This window comes from Mobula birostris, chromosome 24 (assembly GCF_030028105.1).
Source record: "Mobula birostris isolate sMobBir1 chromosome 24, sMobBir1.hap1, whole genome shotgun sequence".
NCBI classification, from domain to species: Eukaryota; Metazoa; Chordata; class Chondrichthyes; order Myliobatiformes; family Myliobatidae; genus Mobula; species Mobula birostris.
The window spans coordinates 57,119,069-57,136,058 of NC_092393.1; the positions used below are offsets into that span (position 1 = coordinate 57,119,069).

General features: G+C 41.7%; 1 protein-coding gene across 7 annotated transcripts in view; it reads left to right on the plus strand.

The window, feature by feature from the left end:
* The window catches only part of helz (helicase with zinc finger), a 343,256-nt gene that overhangs the window by 141,940 nt on the left and 184,326 nt on the right, over positions 1–16,990 (plus strand). For 4 of the 7 annotated variants that reach the window (XM_072242661.1, XM_072242663.1, XM_072242662.1 and 1 more), the window contains 3 exons: positions 1,688–1,818; positions 2,769–2,813; positions 2,910–3,092. In XM_072242661.1, coding sequence (XP_072098762.1) covers positions 1,688–1,818; positions 2,769–2,813; positions 2,910–3,092 — 359 coding nt within the window. The remainder of the gene's footprint in view (positions 1–1,687; positions 1,819–2,768; positions 2,814–2,909; positions 3,093–16,990) is intronic. The other 3 variants (XM_072242664.1, XM_072242665.1, XM_072242666.1) reach the window with 3 other exon arrangements.

Below are 16,990 nucleotides of genomic sequence, written 5' to 3' on the forward strand. Positions count from 1 at the left end.
GTAGCACCTGTCTCTTCACCTCCTCATCACTACCAAGGGGCGTAAGTGGTTCTTCCAAGTGAGCCAGAGATTCACCTGTTCTTTGCTAACTTGGTCTTTGTATTTAGTGCTCATAGTACAGCATCCTCAAAGCTGAGTACTTGTGGTTTTTTCTTCTTAATTTTAACACTACATCATTTGTAATATTTTGCCTTTATGCACAGCAAAATAAACTCGGCTTCGGTGTTTCTGGATTAGTGAAATGAAAACTATCTTCTGTTGTCACTCATGTTTGAATGTTGGACAACGAAGAGTTAACTCAAGCAGTTGGCTTCTGACTCTCACCATTCAGATACACCCTTGAATAAAGGGAATTTGGACTTGTAAAGGGAAGGTAACTGTGGAGTCACACTACATCCAGTTTCATCGTTCCATAAAAGAAATGTGTGAAAATATGGATCACAAATCAAGTCGTAACCTTAGTGTTTGGCAGTCGGTGCTATAGATAGATAGGAAGCTGTAAGAGTTGTGTGTGCAAGTGAAAACACCTGTAACTTGGGATGGGATGTGGGGGGTGAGGGGGAGAGCAAATATGAAATGTAAATCAAACATTACCTGTACTCATTATATGTAGGAATAGAGAACCCATTCTCTGACATACTTAATTGTAGCTGTGATGGGCAGATTTTACCTGAATAAATATGGAAGAATAGTAAAAAAGGAAGATTTCTTTCGTTTGCTATTTTACTAAATTTTACAAGCGAAATACAAATTAAAGGTTTGTACCGGCCTTGGAAAGAAAGATAACTTTCTTTTCTTGGCCCTTTCATGCAACAGGAAGAAGTAACTTTTAAAGTGAACTTTTGTCAGAATACACTGGCATAGACAGCTATTTCTAGAGCATCTGTCAGTGATGCAGCTATCATTGAAGTGAGATATTCCATCCATGTGAAGGTGATTCAAAAATGTGGCATAAATTTGAACTGGATTTAATAAATATGTTTGCTCAGTGATATATTGGATTCAGTCAAGAATTTTAGATAATTATGTAATTATTGCCTTAATTTTGTTCAGAAATCTATTTCTGTTTGCCAGCATGAGGTTGTTTTGGAAAGTCACTTCAATTGTTTTTTGGGTTCCAGTTTCTCTAGCTAATGGGTAGCTGCTTGGAGAGGAAATGTCAGCCAATTCATAGCTACTCTTTTCATCATACATACTATTGAAACCATTCGATGCTGACAGGGGTACCTCAGATTCAGATTTATTTATCACATGTACATCACAACATACAGCGGAACCTATCGTCTGCATTAGCAACCAACACAACCGAGAAGGTGCTGAGGGCAGTCTGGAAGCCTCGCTACACATTCTGGCGCCAAAGTAGCATGCCCAGAATACTCAGCAAAACAAGACAGAATTCAACAAAACAGATCAAACCAAGCAACAGCAAAACGAGCCCTGTTCCTCCCAACCACCCACCCACACGCAGTCCTCCAACCCCTGGACTGGCGGTCTCCAGTGGACGAATAGAACATCAAAAAACTGTTTTTATAAACTTGAATGTTTTAGAAGTGAAATGTATACAAATCTATTTGAAGTCTTTAGTTTTATCTTTGTGAAGACCACAATTGCACTCTACAATACATAGATGTATGTTGTTCTATTGAACATATTTTTTAACCACTAACAACTGGTTATTAATTCGTAGGTTGAACTTCAGTTTCAACTCAATCGCTTGCCCCTCTGTGAAATGCATTATGCCCTGGACAGAATCAAGGACAACAGTATTCTCTTTCCAGATGTCTGCATGTTTCCCACAATTCCCTGGAGTCCCATCAGGTATGGTGTGCCAACATGCTGACAGTTGAGAATGTGGCATTAATATTACATCAGTCATGCCGCTCACCACAGATGGCTTTATTGAAGCTGGCATCTAGATCTGGGCAAATTTCATAGTCCTCCTTCAGCTGTGTTTTCAAAAAACAGAAGGTTGGATTGACCATTCTGTCTGAGAGAGAAAAGCAGGTTTGAAAATTTGCATTCATCTATATTCATGCGCATAAAATTCAGTAAAAGGTAGTTAACCTGTTGATTGGGAGTAATAATTCATGTGAGATTAACAGCATGGAACTGATTTTCATAGCTTTTGAAATTAGAAACTTTTTTTTATGGCAAGGCTTTGGTTGATAGTGTGTTCATAGGAAAATGTGAAATATTCATGTAAATCTTAAATCCGCCAGTGTTTTTTTTTCTTTACAGATGTGTCAACATATTGTGTATAAATTCTCTTTGCAAATAGTTACACAAAACAGGATTTTGTGTACCGCTTCCCTTGATGTCTTCTGTTTCAACTCCAGATATAATGATAAACATTTTATTAAAGACCTGCCTGCCTTCTCTATTTACAGTGCTGGAGGAGTAGCACACTTGCTAATTATACAGTGTTAATAGAATAATTGCACTTGGCAAGTGGATAAAATTGTGGATAGATATTTGGATCAATGGGAAGTGTTTAATCAGTCCTTTTTTAAATGGAGAAGTTCTAAATGGTTGATGTGGCATTCCTTGCCCATGTGTTAATGGTTCTGCTTTATGTCCCAATTACTATAAAATATTGGAAACATTTACAAAGATTCTGAGTTCACTTTTGCTCTGTTTCTTGTGAATCCATATCTTGCAACATGCCTAATGGAGCATTTGTAAATCAATGAAAAAAGATTAGTCAATATTCCATGCTTCTGATTTTCACAGTTAACCATAGTATTTACTTTTTGGGTTTTTTTTTCCAGATGGGCAATATCTCTACAACGTCATTTGGATGTTGTAAATTTTAGGTATAATATCTTTTATTGAAAAAATCTATATCCTAACATTTTGTCATCAAGAGTGTCACGAGTTGCAAATAATTGTTTTGTTTTATCCTACTGGAGTAGACAATGGGACGAGCAGTTGGATCCCCGGCTGAATACTAAACAGAAGGAAGCTATTTTGGCGATCACAACTCCACTTTCCATCTATCTTCCACCTGTTCTCATCATTGGACCCTACGGAACTGGGAAAACGTTCACGTTAGCACAGGCAGTCAAGCACATACTGAAACAACAGGACACAAGGTGAGTTTTCTTGTGCGATTGTTTAAACTTTATATTCCTTTTTAAGGAAATACTTGATGAGTAGCAACGTTGGATGGGTTCACCCGTGTGAAGTTTCAACGCTATATTGGTGACTGAAGGAATTTCACAAAGAATTAGCTGAACTGTATAGGCTAAGTGGTTCTTAAATTTGATCCTTGCTCTGTATTAGTCATAACTGTGATAGTGGAAGTAATAGTACAAAGATGAGAAAATCTGCTGATGCTGGAAATCCAAGAGTATACACAAAATGCTGGAGGAACTCAGCAGGCTGGGCAGAATCTATGGAAAAGAGTAAACAGTCAACGTGAAAGTGGGGCAGTTATCAGAAATTCGAGAAATCAATGTTTATGTAATCAGGTCAGAGGGTACCTAGACGGAATACAAGGTGTTGCTCCTCCATCCTGAGTGTGGGCTCATCTCAGCAGTAGAGGAGGCCATGGACTGACATATGGGAATAAGAAGTAAAATTGAAAAGGGTGGCCTCTGGGAGATCCCACTTTTTCTGGCTGACTGCTTGGTGAAGCAGTCTCCCAATCTATGCTGGGTCTCATCAATATACAGGGGGCCACAGTGAGAGCACTGGATATAGAAGATGACCCCAATGGACTCACAGGTGAAGTGTCCCCCCATCTGGAAAGACTGTTTGGGGCCCTGAAAGATAGTGAAGGCGGAGGTTTTGGGGCAGGCCTGGCACTTGTTTCGCTTGCAAAACAGTGGGGAGGGACAAATGGACAAGGGAGTATTGGAGGGTGTGATCCCTGCAGAAAGTGGAGGGGAGGGAAAGATGTGCTCGGTGATGGGATCTTGCTGGACATGGGAGAAGTTTTGGAGAATTATGTGTTGGACACGGAAACTGGTGGGGTGGTAGGTGAGGACAAGAGGAACCCTATCCCTGGTGGGATGGCAGGAGGGGTGGGGTGAGGACAGACATGTGCGAAATGGAAGAGGTGTGGGTGAGGGCAGCATTGATGGTGGAGGAAGGAAAGCCCCTTTCTTTGAAAAAGGGAGACATTCCAGATTCCATTTGGAATGAAAAACCTCAAACTGAGAGCAAATGCGACAGAGATAGAGAAACTGAGAGAAAGGGATGACAGTTATTTTTTTTTACAAGTGACAAGGAAGGAAGAGATATAGTCCAGGTAGCCGTGCGAATCAGTGAGTTTATAAAGATATCAGTAGATCTACTGTCTCCAGTGATAGAGAAAGAGAGATAGGGAAAGGGGAGGGAGGTGTTGGAAATGGACTACGTAAATTTAAGGGCAGCTTGGAAATTGGAGGCAAAGTTGATGAGCTCAGCACAGGTGCAGTAAGCCACCTCAATACAGTCGTCGATGTTGCGTAGGAAAAGTTGAGTGATACTGGTTTTGGTTTGGAACATAGACTGCTCTACATAGCCAACAAAAAGGCAGGCGCAGCTGGGACTTGTGCAAGTGTCTATGGCTAAAATTTTGGTTTGGAGTGGGAGGAGCCAAAGGAAAATTTATTGAGAGTGAGGACCAGTTCTGCCAGATGGAGGAGAGTGGGGTTGGTGGAGGGTCAGGTTGGGCTCTTTCACCTATCAACTTCCCAGCTCTTAACTTCACCCCTCCCCTCTTCCGGTTTCACCTATCACCTACCACCTTGCACTTCTTCCTCCCCTCCCCCAGTCTTCTTGCTCTAACCTCATTTTTTCCCCCGATTCGGATGAGGGGTCTTGGGCTGAAATATCGACTGTTTACTCTCTTCCAAAGATACTGCCTGACCTTCTGAGTTCCTACACATTTTGTGTGTGTTGCAGTGGAATAATGTTGATCTTGGAGGTGGAGAGAGAACACTTGACCACCACTTAAGGATCAGTTTTATTCTTCATATACACTCAGTGGCCACTTTATTAGGCATACCTGTGCATTTGCTCATGAATGCAAATATCTAATCAGTCAATCATGTGTCAGCAACTCAATGTGTAAAAGCATGCTGGTATATTCAAGAGGTTCAGACCAAATATCAAAATAGGGAATAAGCGTGATTTATGTGACTTGGACTGTGGAATAATTGGTGCCAGACAGGGTGGTTTGAGCATCTCAGAAACTGCTGATCTCCTGGAATTTTCATTCACAACAGTCTCTAGAGGATACAGAGGATGGTGCGAGGAAAAAAAAAAACATTCAGTAAGCGGTAGTTCTGTGAGCAAAGTCACCTTGTTAGTAAGAGAGGTCAGAGGAGAATGTCCAAACTGATACAAGGTGACAGTAGGTCAAATAACCACGCGTTATAACAGTGGTGTGCAGAAGAGCATCTCTGAACATACAATACATCGAACCTTAAAGTGGATGGGCTACAGCAGCAGAAGACCATATCAGGTTCCACTTCAGTCCCCAATAAAGTGGCCACTGAGTGTACATTTGCATTGTTAGGAACTTACTGTTGTGTAAAAATTACAACATTCAACAATTATACAGAATAAACAATTCTATAGAAATAAGTTAGAAGTACAGATAACGAATAGAATGTTTGTTAATATGGGTCCACAATCCCTTATCCAAAATCCTTGGGGCCAGTTGCATTTCGGAATTCAGAACTTTTCGGATTTCAGACCCCCCCCCCCCACCACCAATACCAAAAAACATGTATGCTCAAGTCCCTTATTTAACCTGATTCAGTGCAGTGGACTTTAGGACCCAGCGACGCACCAAACCTACACACATCCTCCCATGTACTTTAAATCATTGCTGGATTACTTATAATACCTAATACAATGTAAATAGTTGTTATACTGTATTGTTTAGGGAATAATGACAAGAAAAATTTTTATTTCCAACAAAGACATTCAATAAAACATGAAAATATACAGCTTCAAACGAACCGAATCAAACACATGGTAAATAACTTATTGGAATAAATGTAGAACGTCACTGTCACTGTCACTATAAAACTTTAGTAACTTGTCTTTCTGTTTATTTAAATCATATACAGTGGTAGTTCCGACACTACTTTCTTCAGTAAGATGCCACACAGACAGAGCATGATCAAATTTCTGCAATAACTCCACTTTCTGTGTTATTGATAATGATAGATGCTTCTTTCTCTTTTTCTCATTGTTACCCATAACGGTATCTGCAGCTCTTTTTGACATCTTCACAGTGAAATTAAACACAAAGTCAACAGTGAACACACAATATCAGCGAACAGCAAATGCACCTGTAACCAGTACGAGCACTGAGCCACAACTGACGTCTTGCGGCCTCTGCTAGTGCTGCTATGTCACACCTGAGCTGTTGACGAAAGAAAACTTCGATTTTCGGAGCTTTTTGGATTTCAGAATTTTCGGATAAAGGAATGTGCACCTGCAAAAAAAAAACTAGCAAGTACTTTTACAATGTTAACAGCATTGTAAAAAGTGTAACAAAAGTGATGTCACAAAAGACCTCAATACCATCAGCATCATCTCTCATTTCTGGCAATTGTTTCATAATCACTCTTTCCACTGCCAACGTATTCCTTCATCTCGGAATCATATCCAGAAAGAGGTGTGCATTGAACTTTGAATTGTCTTCAAGAACATTGGAAATCAACATTCCTCATTTCTGTGCATTCTGCTTTCTGCCTCATATATTGTGTTGCTCCAATTCAGAAACCACAGTTATCCTCAGTTTGGTCATCTCCAGGCTGTTGAAACCCAGAACTTGAGGCTTCCTTTCACCCTGATCAATATTCAAACCCTTTGCCTGCTTTTTCTTTTTTAACTGAATTGCTGGCATGTGAAATTGTATCTGTAGAGGATAATGGCAAGCTGCTCATCAAGTTGGCAGTGGAAACTGCTTATGAAGGCAAACCTATAGCAGTTAATGGAAATCGTTGAATAAGTAGTATTGAATTTGATCAATCTGGCTAGCATTGGAATTCAAAAATAAAGTGACTGACTAAGCTTTATTTTTTTCCTCTAAATGTCAATGTAAATTTCATCTTAAATTTGCCAATGTTACTCAATACAATCACCTCCTTTGAGCAATCTATTAATAAGTATTTACAATTTCTATGACAGGGGTTCCCAACCTGGGGTCCACATACCCCTCGATTAATGGTGTTGGTCCATTGTATAAAAAAAGGATATGAGCTGTTGCGTATCTTAGTTTGTCCACATTCCCTCATGATAGGATTGGAGGCTCAAGTTACAGAGTGGTTGGCCAGGCTACTCCTTGGAACATTGCAGAATGAAGTTGAGAAGCGGGACCTCAAAGGTAGTAATCTGGGATTACTGCCTGTGCCATGTGACAGTGAGTATAGGAATAGAGTGAGGTGGAGGATAAATGCGTGGCTGAGGGATGGGAGCAGGGTTTCAGATTTCTGGATCATTCAGACCTCTTTTGGGGCAGGCATGACCTGTGCCAAAAGGACGGGCTGCACCTGAATCCGAGGGGGACCAATATCCTGGCGGGGAGGTTTACAGAAGCTCTTAGGGAGAATTTAAACTAAAATTGCTGGGGGGGGGGGGTGCGTGGGAACCGAACGGAAGAGACGGAGAAAGGGGCTGTTGGCTCACAAATAGAGAAAGCTTGGAGACAGTGTGAGAGGGAGGATAGGCAGGTGAAAAAGAATGGATGTGCTCAGACTGATGGTTTGAGATGTGTCTTTTCCAATGCAAGAAGAATCATGACCAAAGCGGATGAGCTTAGAGCATGGATCAGTACTTGGAGCGAGGATGTTGTGGCCATTATAGCAGGGATCCCCAACCTTTTTTGCACCGTGGACCGGTTTAATATTGACAATATTCTTGCGGACCGGCCGACTGGGTTGCGGGGGGGTGGGGGGTGTTCAAGTAGAGTTAAACTCACCTCAACATGTCTTTTACAGTTAGGTTTGCCAACTTCCTCACTCCCAAATAAGGGACAAAAGTAGCAGTCAAATACAGGACACGCGTTTATCCTTAGAAGGACTACCATGACCATGAAGCCTTGCACGGGCACCTGTGTGCGCATGCACGTATGCGCCGATTTTTTTTCCCCCACAAATCAGTTTTGGCTTAATCTTCCTGATTACACTGTACATACATTATCTCTATGTAGGCTGTGTATTTATCATATCATTCCTGCTTTTACTATATGTTAGTGTTATTTGGTATGATTTGGTAGGTTATTTTTTGGGTCTGGGAACGCTCAAAAATTTTTCCCATATAAATTAATGGTAATTGCTTCTTCGCTTTACACCATTTCAGCACGAAAGGTTTCATAAAAAAGCTCTACCTTAGCGGGAGAAATACGGGACAAGGGCGGTCCCGTATAGGACAAACCAATTTAGCCCAATATACGGGATGTCCCGGCAAATATAGGACGGTTGGCAACCCTATGTTCAAGTTCAACAGTGCGTGACAGGGAATGAGGAAAGGTGCAGCTGACTCATTTGGCTTCCTTGCGGCTCGGTAACACATGCTCTGCGGCCTGGTGGTTGGCGACTGCTGCATTATAGAGACTTAGATGGTTCAGGGGCAGGAATGGCTACTTAGAGTGCCAAGCTATAGATGTTTCAGAAAGGACAGGGAGGGAGGCAAAAGAGGTGGGGGCGTGGCACTGCTGATCAGAGATAGTGTCACGGCTGCAGAAAAGGAGGAAGTCGTGGAGGGGTTGTCTATGGAGTCTCTGTGGGTGGAAGTTAGAAACAGAAAAGGGGTCAATAACTCTACTAGGTGTTTTTTATAGACCACCCAATAGAAACGAGGAGCAGATAGGAAGACAGATTCTGGAAAGATGCAATAATAACAGGGTTGTCGTGGTGGGAGATTTTAATTTCCCCAATATTGATTGGCATCTCCTTAGAGCAAGATATTTAGATGGGATGGAGTTTGTAAGGTGTGTTCAGGAAGGTTTCCTGACACAATATGTAGATAAACATACAAGAGGAGAGGCTGTACTTGATCTGGTATTGGGAAACGAACCTGGTCAGGTGTCAGGTCTCTCAGTGGGAGAGCATTTTGGAGATAGTGATCACAGTTCTATCTCCTTTACCATAACATTGGAGAGAGATAGGAACAGACAAGTTACGAAAGTGTTTAATTGGAGTAAGGGGAAATATGAAGTTATCAGGCAGGAACTTGGAAGCGTAAATTGGGAACAGATGTTCTCAGGGAAATGTACGGCAGAAATATGGCAAACGTTCAGGGGATATTTGCGTGGCACGTTCCAATGAGACAGGGAAAGGATGGTAGGGTACAGGAACCGTGGAACCGTGGTGTACAAAGGCTGTTGAAAGTCTAGTCAAGAAGAAAAGAAAAGCTTACGAAAGGTTCAAAAAACCAGGTAATGATAGAGATCTAGAAAGTTATAAGACTAGCAGGAAGAAGCTTAAGAATGAAATTAGGAGAGCCAGAAGGGGCTATGAGAAGGCCTTGGCGAGCAGGATTAAGGAAAACCGCAAGGGATTCTACAAGTATGTGAAGAGCAAGAGGATAAGACGTGAGAGAATAGGATCAATCAAGTGTGACAGTCGAAAAGTGTGTATAGAACAGGAGGAGATAGCAGAGGTACTTAATGAATACTTTGCTTCAGTATTCACTACGGAAAAGGATCCTGGTAATTGTAGAGATGACTTGCAGTGGATTGAAAAGCTTGAGCATATAGACATTAAGAAAGAGGATGTGTTGGAGCTTATGGAAAGCATCAAGTTGGATAAGTTGCCAGGACTGGATGAGATGTACTCCAGGCTACTGTGGGAGGCGAGGGAGGAGATTGCTGAGGCAATGATCTTTGCATCATCAATGGGGATAGGAGAGGTTCAAGAGGATTGGAGGGTTGCAGATGTTGTTCCTTTATTCAAGAAAGGGAATAGAGATAGCCTAGGAAATTATAAACCTTACTTCAGTGGTTGGTTAGTTGATGGAAAAGTTCCTGAGAGGCAGGATTTATGAGCATTTGGAGAGGCACAATATGATTAGGAATAGTCAGCATGGCTTTGTCAAAACACATTAGGATGTGACTAAACACATTGAAGGTAGAGCAGTAGATGTAGTGTGTATGGATTTCAGCAAGGCATTTGATAAGGTATCCCATGCAAGACTTATTGAGAAAGTAAGGAGGTATGGGATCCAAGGGGACCTTGCTCTGTGGATCCAGAATTGGTTTGCTCACAGAAGGCAAAGAGTGGTTGCAGATGGGTCACATTCTCTGTGGAGGTTGGTGACCAGGTGTGTGCCTCAGGGATCTGTTCTGAGACCCTTTCCCTTCGTGAATTTTATAAGTGACCTGGATGAGGAAGTGGACGAATGGGTTAGTAAATTTGCTGATGACACAAAGGTTGGAATGTTGTGGATAGTGTGGAAGGCTGTCAGAGGTTACAGTGGGACATCGATAGGATGCAAAACTGGGCTGAGAAGTGGCAGATGAAGTTCAACACAGGTAGTGTGAGGTGGCTCATTTTGGTAGGTCAAATGGGATGGCAGAATATAGTATTAATGGTAAGACTCGTAGCAGTGTGGAGGATCAGGGATCTTGGGGTTCGAGTCCATAGGACGCTCAAAGCTGCTGTGCAGGTTGACTCTGGTTAAGAAGGCATATGGTGCGTTGGCCTTCATCACCGTAGGATTGAGTTAATGTTAAAGAGTTAAAGAGACGAGATTGAGTTAAAGAGTCAAGATTGAGTTAAAGAGCCAAGAGGTAATGTTACTAGCTAGATAGGACCCTGGTCAGGCCCCACTTGGAGTACTGTTTTCAGTTATGGTCACCTCTCTACATGAGGGATGTGGAAGCTATAGAAAAGGTGCAGAGGAGATTTACAAGGATGTTGCCTGGTTTGGGGAACATGCCTTATGAGAATAGGTTGAGTGAACTCTGCCTTTTTTCCTTGGAACGGCAGAGGATGAGAGGTGACCTGATAGAGGTGTATAAGATGATGAGCGGTATTGATCGTGTGGATAGTCAGAGGCTTTTTCTCAGGGCTGAAATGGCTTACACAAGAGGGCACAGTTTTAAGGTGCTTCGAAGTAGGTACAGATGAGATGCCAGGGGTAAGTTTTTTACACAGAGAGTGCGTGGAATGGGCTGCCAGCGATGGTGGTGGAGGCGGATATGATAGGGTCTTTTAAGAGACTCCTGGATAGGTACATGGAGCTTAGAAAAATAGAGGGCTGTGGGTAACCTTAGGTAATTTCTAAGTAAGTACATGTTCGGCACAGCATTGTCGGCTGAAGGGCCTGTATTGTACTGCAGGTTTTGTGTGTTTCTAATGAGGGTTGATCTTTTAGAAGTGTTTAAATGTGTGGGAAGTTGAGGTAAGGTGGATGTAACAGTCTTTTCCCCGGCAATGGAGAGTTCACAGCCAGGGGGCATAGATTTAGGGTGAGAGTGGAAAGATTTAAGAAGGTCTTGAGGGGCAACTTTTTCATCCGTATGCTTATCAGTAAATGGAATGAGATGCTGGAAGAAGTATTTGAGCCACGTTCAGTAGTATCATTCAAGAAGCACTTGGATAGGTACAGTACGTTGTGGGTTGGGGTTTGGAGGGATATGGGGTGTATACAGGAAGTTATTTGGGCTGGAGGGCCTTTTCTTGTGCTGTAATTAGAATTGGCTAGTGGGCATCATGGTCAGCATGAATTCATTGGGCCAAAGGGCTGTTATATGTGCTGTATTGCTCTGTGACTCCTTGCTATTTTGCGATCTGTGATGAAAGTTTTCTCATGTTTCAGCTTTGACAATATGTGCATTAATCTTCAATATCTTTTCAGCAGAAATGGAGCAAAACTGCTATGCCTTTTATCTCCTAATCGGCTTCACAAAAAATGTTGTTTTTTGGCAGATGGTGCTGGAGCAGTTGAATGAATTATTTGGGATCTGTATGCCACTTACATTATTTGTGCCTGGTTTCTACAGGCTCCAGTATAAAGATTTAAGTGCCTTCTCAGTTGATCTTCTTCCATTTCAGACGGCTGCTTGCCAGAGGTCTGTAAAGATGTTCTAATTTTTTCAAGGAGATTGAAAGACTGGCAGCTTATTTTACATACTGACTGTTCTCTCAGTAAAAATATTGCCCCTCAGATTCTTGTTACATCCCTCATTAGCCCCAACTCACAAGCTTTACCCTATCATCTTAAACCTATGGCTTCTAGCTCTTGATTCCTAACCCTGGGAAAAAGACTGTACATGTTCGCCCTGTTTATGTCCCTCACAATTTTATACACCACATTAAGATCACCTCTGACTCTCCTACACCTCATTGAGAATTCTCAACCTGTTTAACCTTTCCTGCAACTGAGAGCCTTGAGTCCTGGCAACGTTGTTGTAAATCTCCTCTGCACTCTTCCAGCTTAATGGCTTCTTTCCTACAGCAGGGTGACCAAAACTGAACAGAGTATTCTTTTTATAGCTGCATCAATGTCTAATACAACTGCAGCATAACATACCAACTTCTAAACTCAGTGCCCTGACTGATGAAGGTCAGCAATCCAAAAGCCACCTTCACCATCCTGTCAAGCTGTGATGCCACTTTCAAGAGACAGTACACTTGTACTTTAGGTCTGTCTATTCAAAAACAGTGTTTGAACAGTGAACTGTCAAGGGTTTTGCGTGGTTTCTCCATTATTTCAGTTTCTCCCTTGCCATCTCAAAACCTGGTGATCTATTTATAAGGCCACCTCCCATTAAACCAACAGACGAGTCTCAATTATTGATGCACTGTGTACAATAGGCTGGTTTTGGATGCACATTTTAGTCTGTGAATATTATGCCGCAGTGATAAAGTAGGAGTTAATTGGTTGTCTTGTGCACAAGATGGGGCACCAGAAACATGGCAACACTTGTGGGTTGCCCCTTGCACGTCCTTGGACTGAATAGGGGGCTAAGCAGGTGCTGCACCTTGCCCAAGGGGCAAGGCCAGCAGAGAGAAGAAGTGTCTTACACCTCCTTTGGTAACAAATCTTCACCCTGCCACCCGGTGTGTGCACATACTGATATGTAATCCTTTCTCATGCTGGTCCATGAACTCAAATACTAGTTTTGTTACCATTTAATATTTGAAACAAAATTAGCTAAACATCTTCAGTGTTTTTTTTTAATAACACTGAGTTTAGAAAAGAGTAATTAAATCATTGGGCACAGGAAGAGGTATTTCGCCCCATCAAATCCATGCTGGCTCTTTGCGGAGTAATATATCAAGACTCCCAGAAAGTTAATGTTGCAATGTTGGCATTCATTTCAAGGGAAATAGAATATAAAACAAGGAGATAATGCTGTGGCTTTATACGACACTAGTCAGGCCACACTTGGAGTATTGTCAACAGATTTGAGCCCCATATCTCAGAAAGGAGAGAGTCCAAGGAAGTTTACGAGGATGATTCCCACTGGAATTTAGAAGAATATCGGGGGATCTCTTTGGAACCTACTGAATGTTGAAAGAACAAGATAAAGTGGATGTGGAGGATGTTTTCTGTGGTGAGGGTGTCCAGAACTCGAGGACACAGCCTCAAAATTGAGGGGTGACCCTTTAAAAAAGAGTTAAGGAGAAATTTTTTTTAGCTAGAGAATAGTGGATCTGTGGAGTCACCTGCCACAGACAGCTGTGGAGACCAAGACCGTTGGTATACTTAAACTGAAAATTGATAGTTTGATGATTGGTCAGGGCATCGAAGTTTATGGCAAGAAAGCAGGTGTATGGTGTTGAGTGGGATCCGGGATCAGCCATGATGGAATGGCGGAGCAGACTTGATGGGCTGAATGGCCTAATTATGCTCCTATGTACTATGGTGTTATGGTCGTGTATTCAGTCTCATTCCACTTCTCTTTCCCTGAGCCCTGCAGATTATATTCCCTGAAATTACAATCAAATCTGTGATTTGGTGACTTTGCTTTCCACTTGTAGTGATACAGAGCTTCAGCTTGAAACATTGACAATTCTTTTCCTCCCTTTGAGGCTGCTTGACCTGCTGAGCTCCTCCAGTGGATTGTTTCTTGCTCCCTTTTCATTTCACAGTCCGAGGTTTGCCAGAACTTTTGCAGTAGGATTTTCTTCAAGGTCCCTCTATACCTTTTGTGCATCAGCAGTGACAGCAACATCTCTCCAATTACCCTCTCTAAACCCAGCACAATGTTGTATGTGATTTTGAAATTTCGTTATTAGACTTTGTCTTGTAAGTTTGGCTGGAAAGTAGCTTCAGCTAGTAACCAAAATTCTACAGATCATTGCATTCTCATGCTCCTCGTTACCATGCCAGAGAGGTGTTTGAAGTTGCTGCTGTCCTTAGCCAACATCTGTTTCGTCTTACTGCCTCATACCATCTTGCAGACAATGTGAGATGTTTTGACTGCAGTTGACCCAGGCTGGAATTGGATGGTGCTGAATGAATATAAGGTGTTTAAGACAATCCTTTGAAAGCAGGTTGAACTGGAAGTTTTACACAAATCAAAAATGTGTGTTGCATGTTTAAAATGCAGAACATAATTTTAGCCTGTCAGTCTTTGACATCCTCAGAAGGCACCAGTTTGAAATGCAGCTGGAAGTGAGACAGAAATGGGCATCTACAGTACAGATGGTTTTGCTGTAGGCTAGAATAAATGTAGCCAAAATACAACATGTCAGTTTGGATATCCGTATGTTACTACTTCTGTTGGCCACTGAGAAATGTATCTGTTTTCAAGAAAGATAGAAGAATTCTCGAAGAATTCAAGATAGAAGAAAGATAGCTACAAAAATGAAAGATAGAAGGCACAGCCTCAGAATAGAGGGACATTTATTTCGAACAGAGATCAGGAAGAATTTCTTTAGCTGGAGAGTCGTGAATCTGCGGAATTTGTTGCCACTGGTGGCTGTGGAGGCCATGTCATTGGGTATATTTAGGGCAAAGATTGATAGATTATTGTTTAGTCAGGGCATGAAGGGATATGGGGGGGTGGTGGTGGAAGGCAGGATTTTGGGGCTTAGAGGGAAATGGATCAGCCATTATAAAACGGCAGAGCAGACTTGATAGGCCAAATGGCCTTATCTCTAGAATATTATTTCATCCCATTCCACAGCTGAATGCACTGTTCATTAGTGAGTTTACTTAATCACTCTCTTGTTCTTGGCTCATAGCATTCTAAACCAGATTTAACACTGTGATCTTCGCTTTTATAAAAAGAATAGGTTTAAATCAAAAAAGTTTGTTCTTTGTGCTTTACGGTAATTCTCTGAAAATTCTCAGTGCATCTGGAAGGTTTATTGGTGAGAGAAAGAGTTGATGTTTTTATGGTCTTTGACCTTGCATCATAATTTACTTGGATAAAAGATCAGAGACCTGAAACATTATCTCCATTTTCTCCACAGATGCTGTCAGATTTTCAACAACTGCACTTCATTGGTTTTTGATTGCATTTCTGAATGAGTTGTACTCTTTGGCAAGCTTTGGGCACTGCGGTAGTGCAGTGATACTGTGATGCTATTACAGCTCGGGGAGGGGGGGTGTCCAGAGTTCGGAGTTCAATTCCGGCACTGTTCTGCAAGGAGTCGCTGTACATCCTCCCTGTGGAACTCATGGGATTTCCTTGGGTGCTCCAGTTTCCTCTCATAGTCCAAAGTTGTACCAGTTAGGTTAGTTGGTCATTGTAATATTGTCCTGTGACTAGTTTAGGGTTAATTGGGGTTTGGGGCTGTTGGGACAGTGTGTCTTGAAGGGCCGGAAAAGCCTACTCTGTGCTGTAGCACTAAGTAAATAAACAAACAAACAAGCAATAAAGTTTCAGTGGTTGTTGCTCGCCATTCAGTGAGACGTGGCACACAGAGTATCAGGCAGATTTACAGTTCTCAGCATAGCAGATCATGGAGCAACCACAGGTGGTTGTATGGTAATGATGGGCCTGTTCATGTCTCTAGGGTGGCTAAGTCCCAGTGTTCTGTCTGCAGCTGCCTTTCTTGCTGCTTTTACTTTTTAACCATGTAAGTTGGCATAACTATTTGCCAGAAACTACTTGATGTTAGTTCACTGAAATGTATGATGCAATGGAAAAATAATTGCATAAAATCAAACGTAATGAAGATGAATCCATATTCACACAAACAAACTGCAGGAGGAGCTCAGCAGGTCAGGCAGCATCTGTAGAGGTGAACAAACAGTCGAAGTTTCAGGCTGAGACCTTGCACCAGGAAGCTGTCGACTGTTTATTCCTTTACATAGATGCTGTCTACCAGCTGAGTTCCTCCAGCATTTTGTATTTTTGACTCTGGGTTTCCAGCTTTTGTGTTCATATTCACACAACAGTCCAAAGATTTTCAGATATGTGTCTCATTATGATCTTGCACTCTATTGTTTACCTACACTGTACTTTGTCTGTGGCTGTTATACTTCATTCTACATTCTTTTATTGTTTTACGTCAATGACTCTGTAATGATTTGCTCTGAATGAACATAATGCAAGACATGTTTTTCACTGTATCTTGATACTTGTGATAATAATAAACCAATTCCAGTTAAAATTATGTTCCAAATGATCTCTTCTACTCTGCTGGGCATGTTCTGCCCATATATTTCTACACATTTTGTCCCACCACATGGAAGGGCAATTGCTGAGGTACAGAGAAACACCGGTGCCACCAGCATAAGTCGTGCTTCTCCTGGGTGCATGTTGTAAAATGAGACATAATTTCACAATGTAAACCAAACTATATTGCTTTCTGCCTTTACTGACCATGAGTTTGTATGGCATTGATTATTCATGTTCAGTGAAACCAGAGCAAAATGTGTCTTAGAGAGGAAGGTGAATTGCCAAAGGTCAGATTAGCGAGGAAATATTTCTGAGTTTTGTAGTTCAGGAGAAATTAGTGAGAAGAGACCACTATGAATACTGAAAGGAAACAAAATTTCAAGCTCAGATTGTTGGTTCAAATCTTGCTGTCTTTGAGGTTTCTGCCAGAAGTAGTTGAAGGATTATGGCTCATCCACATGA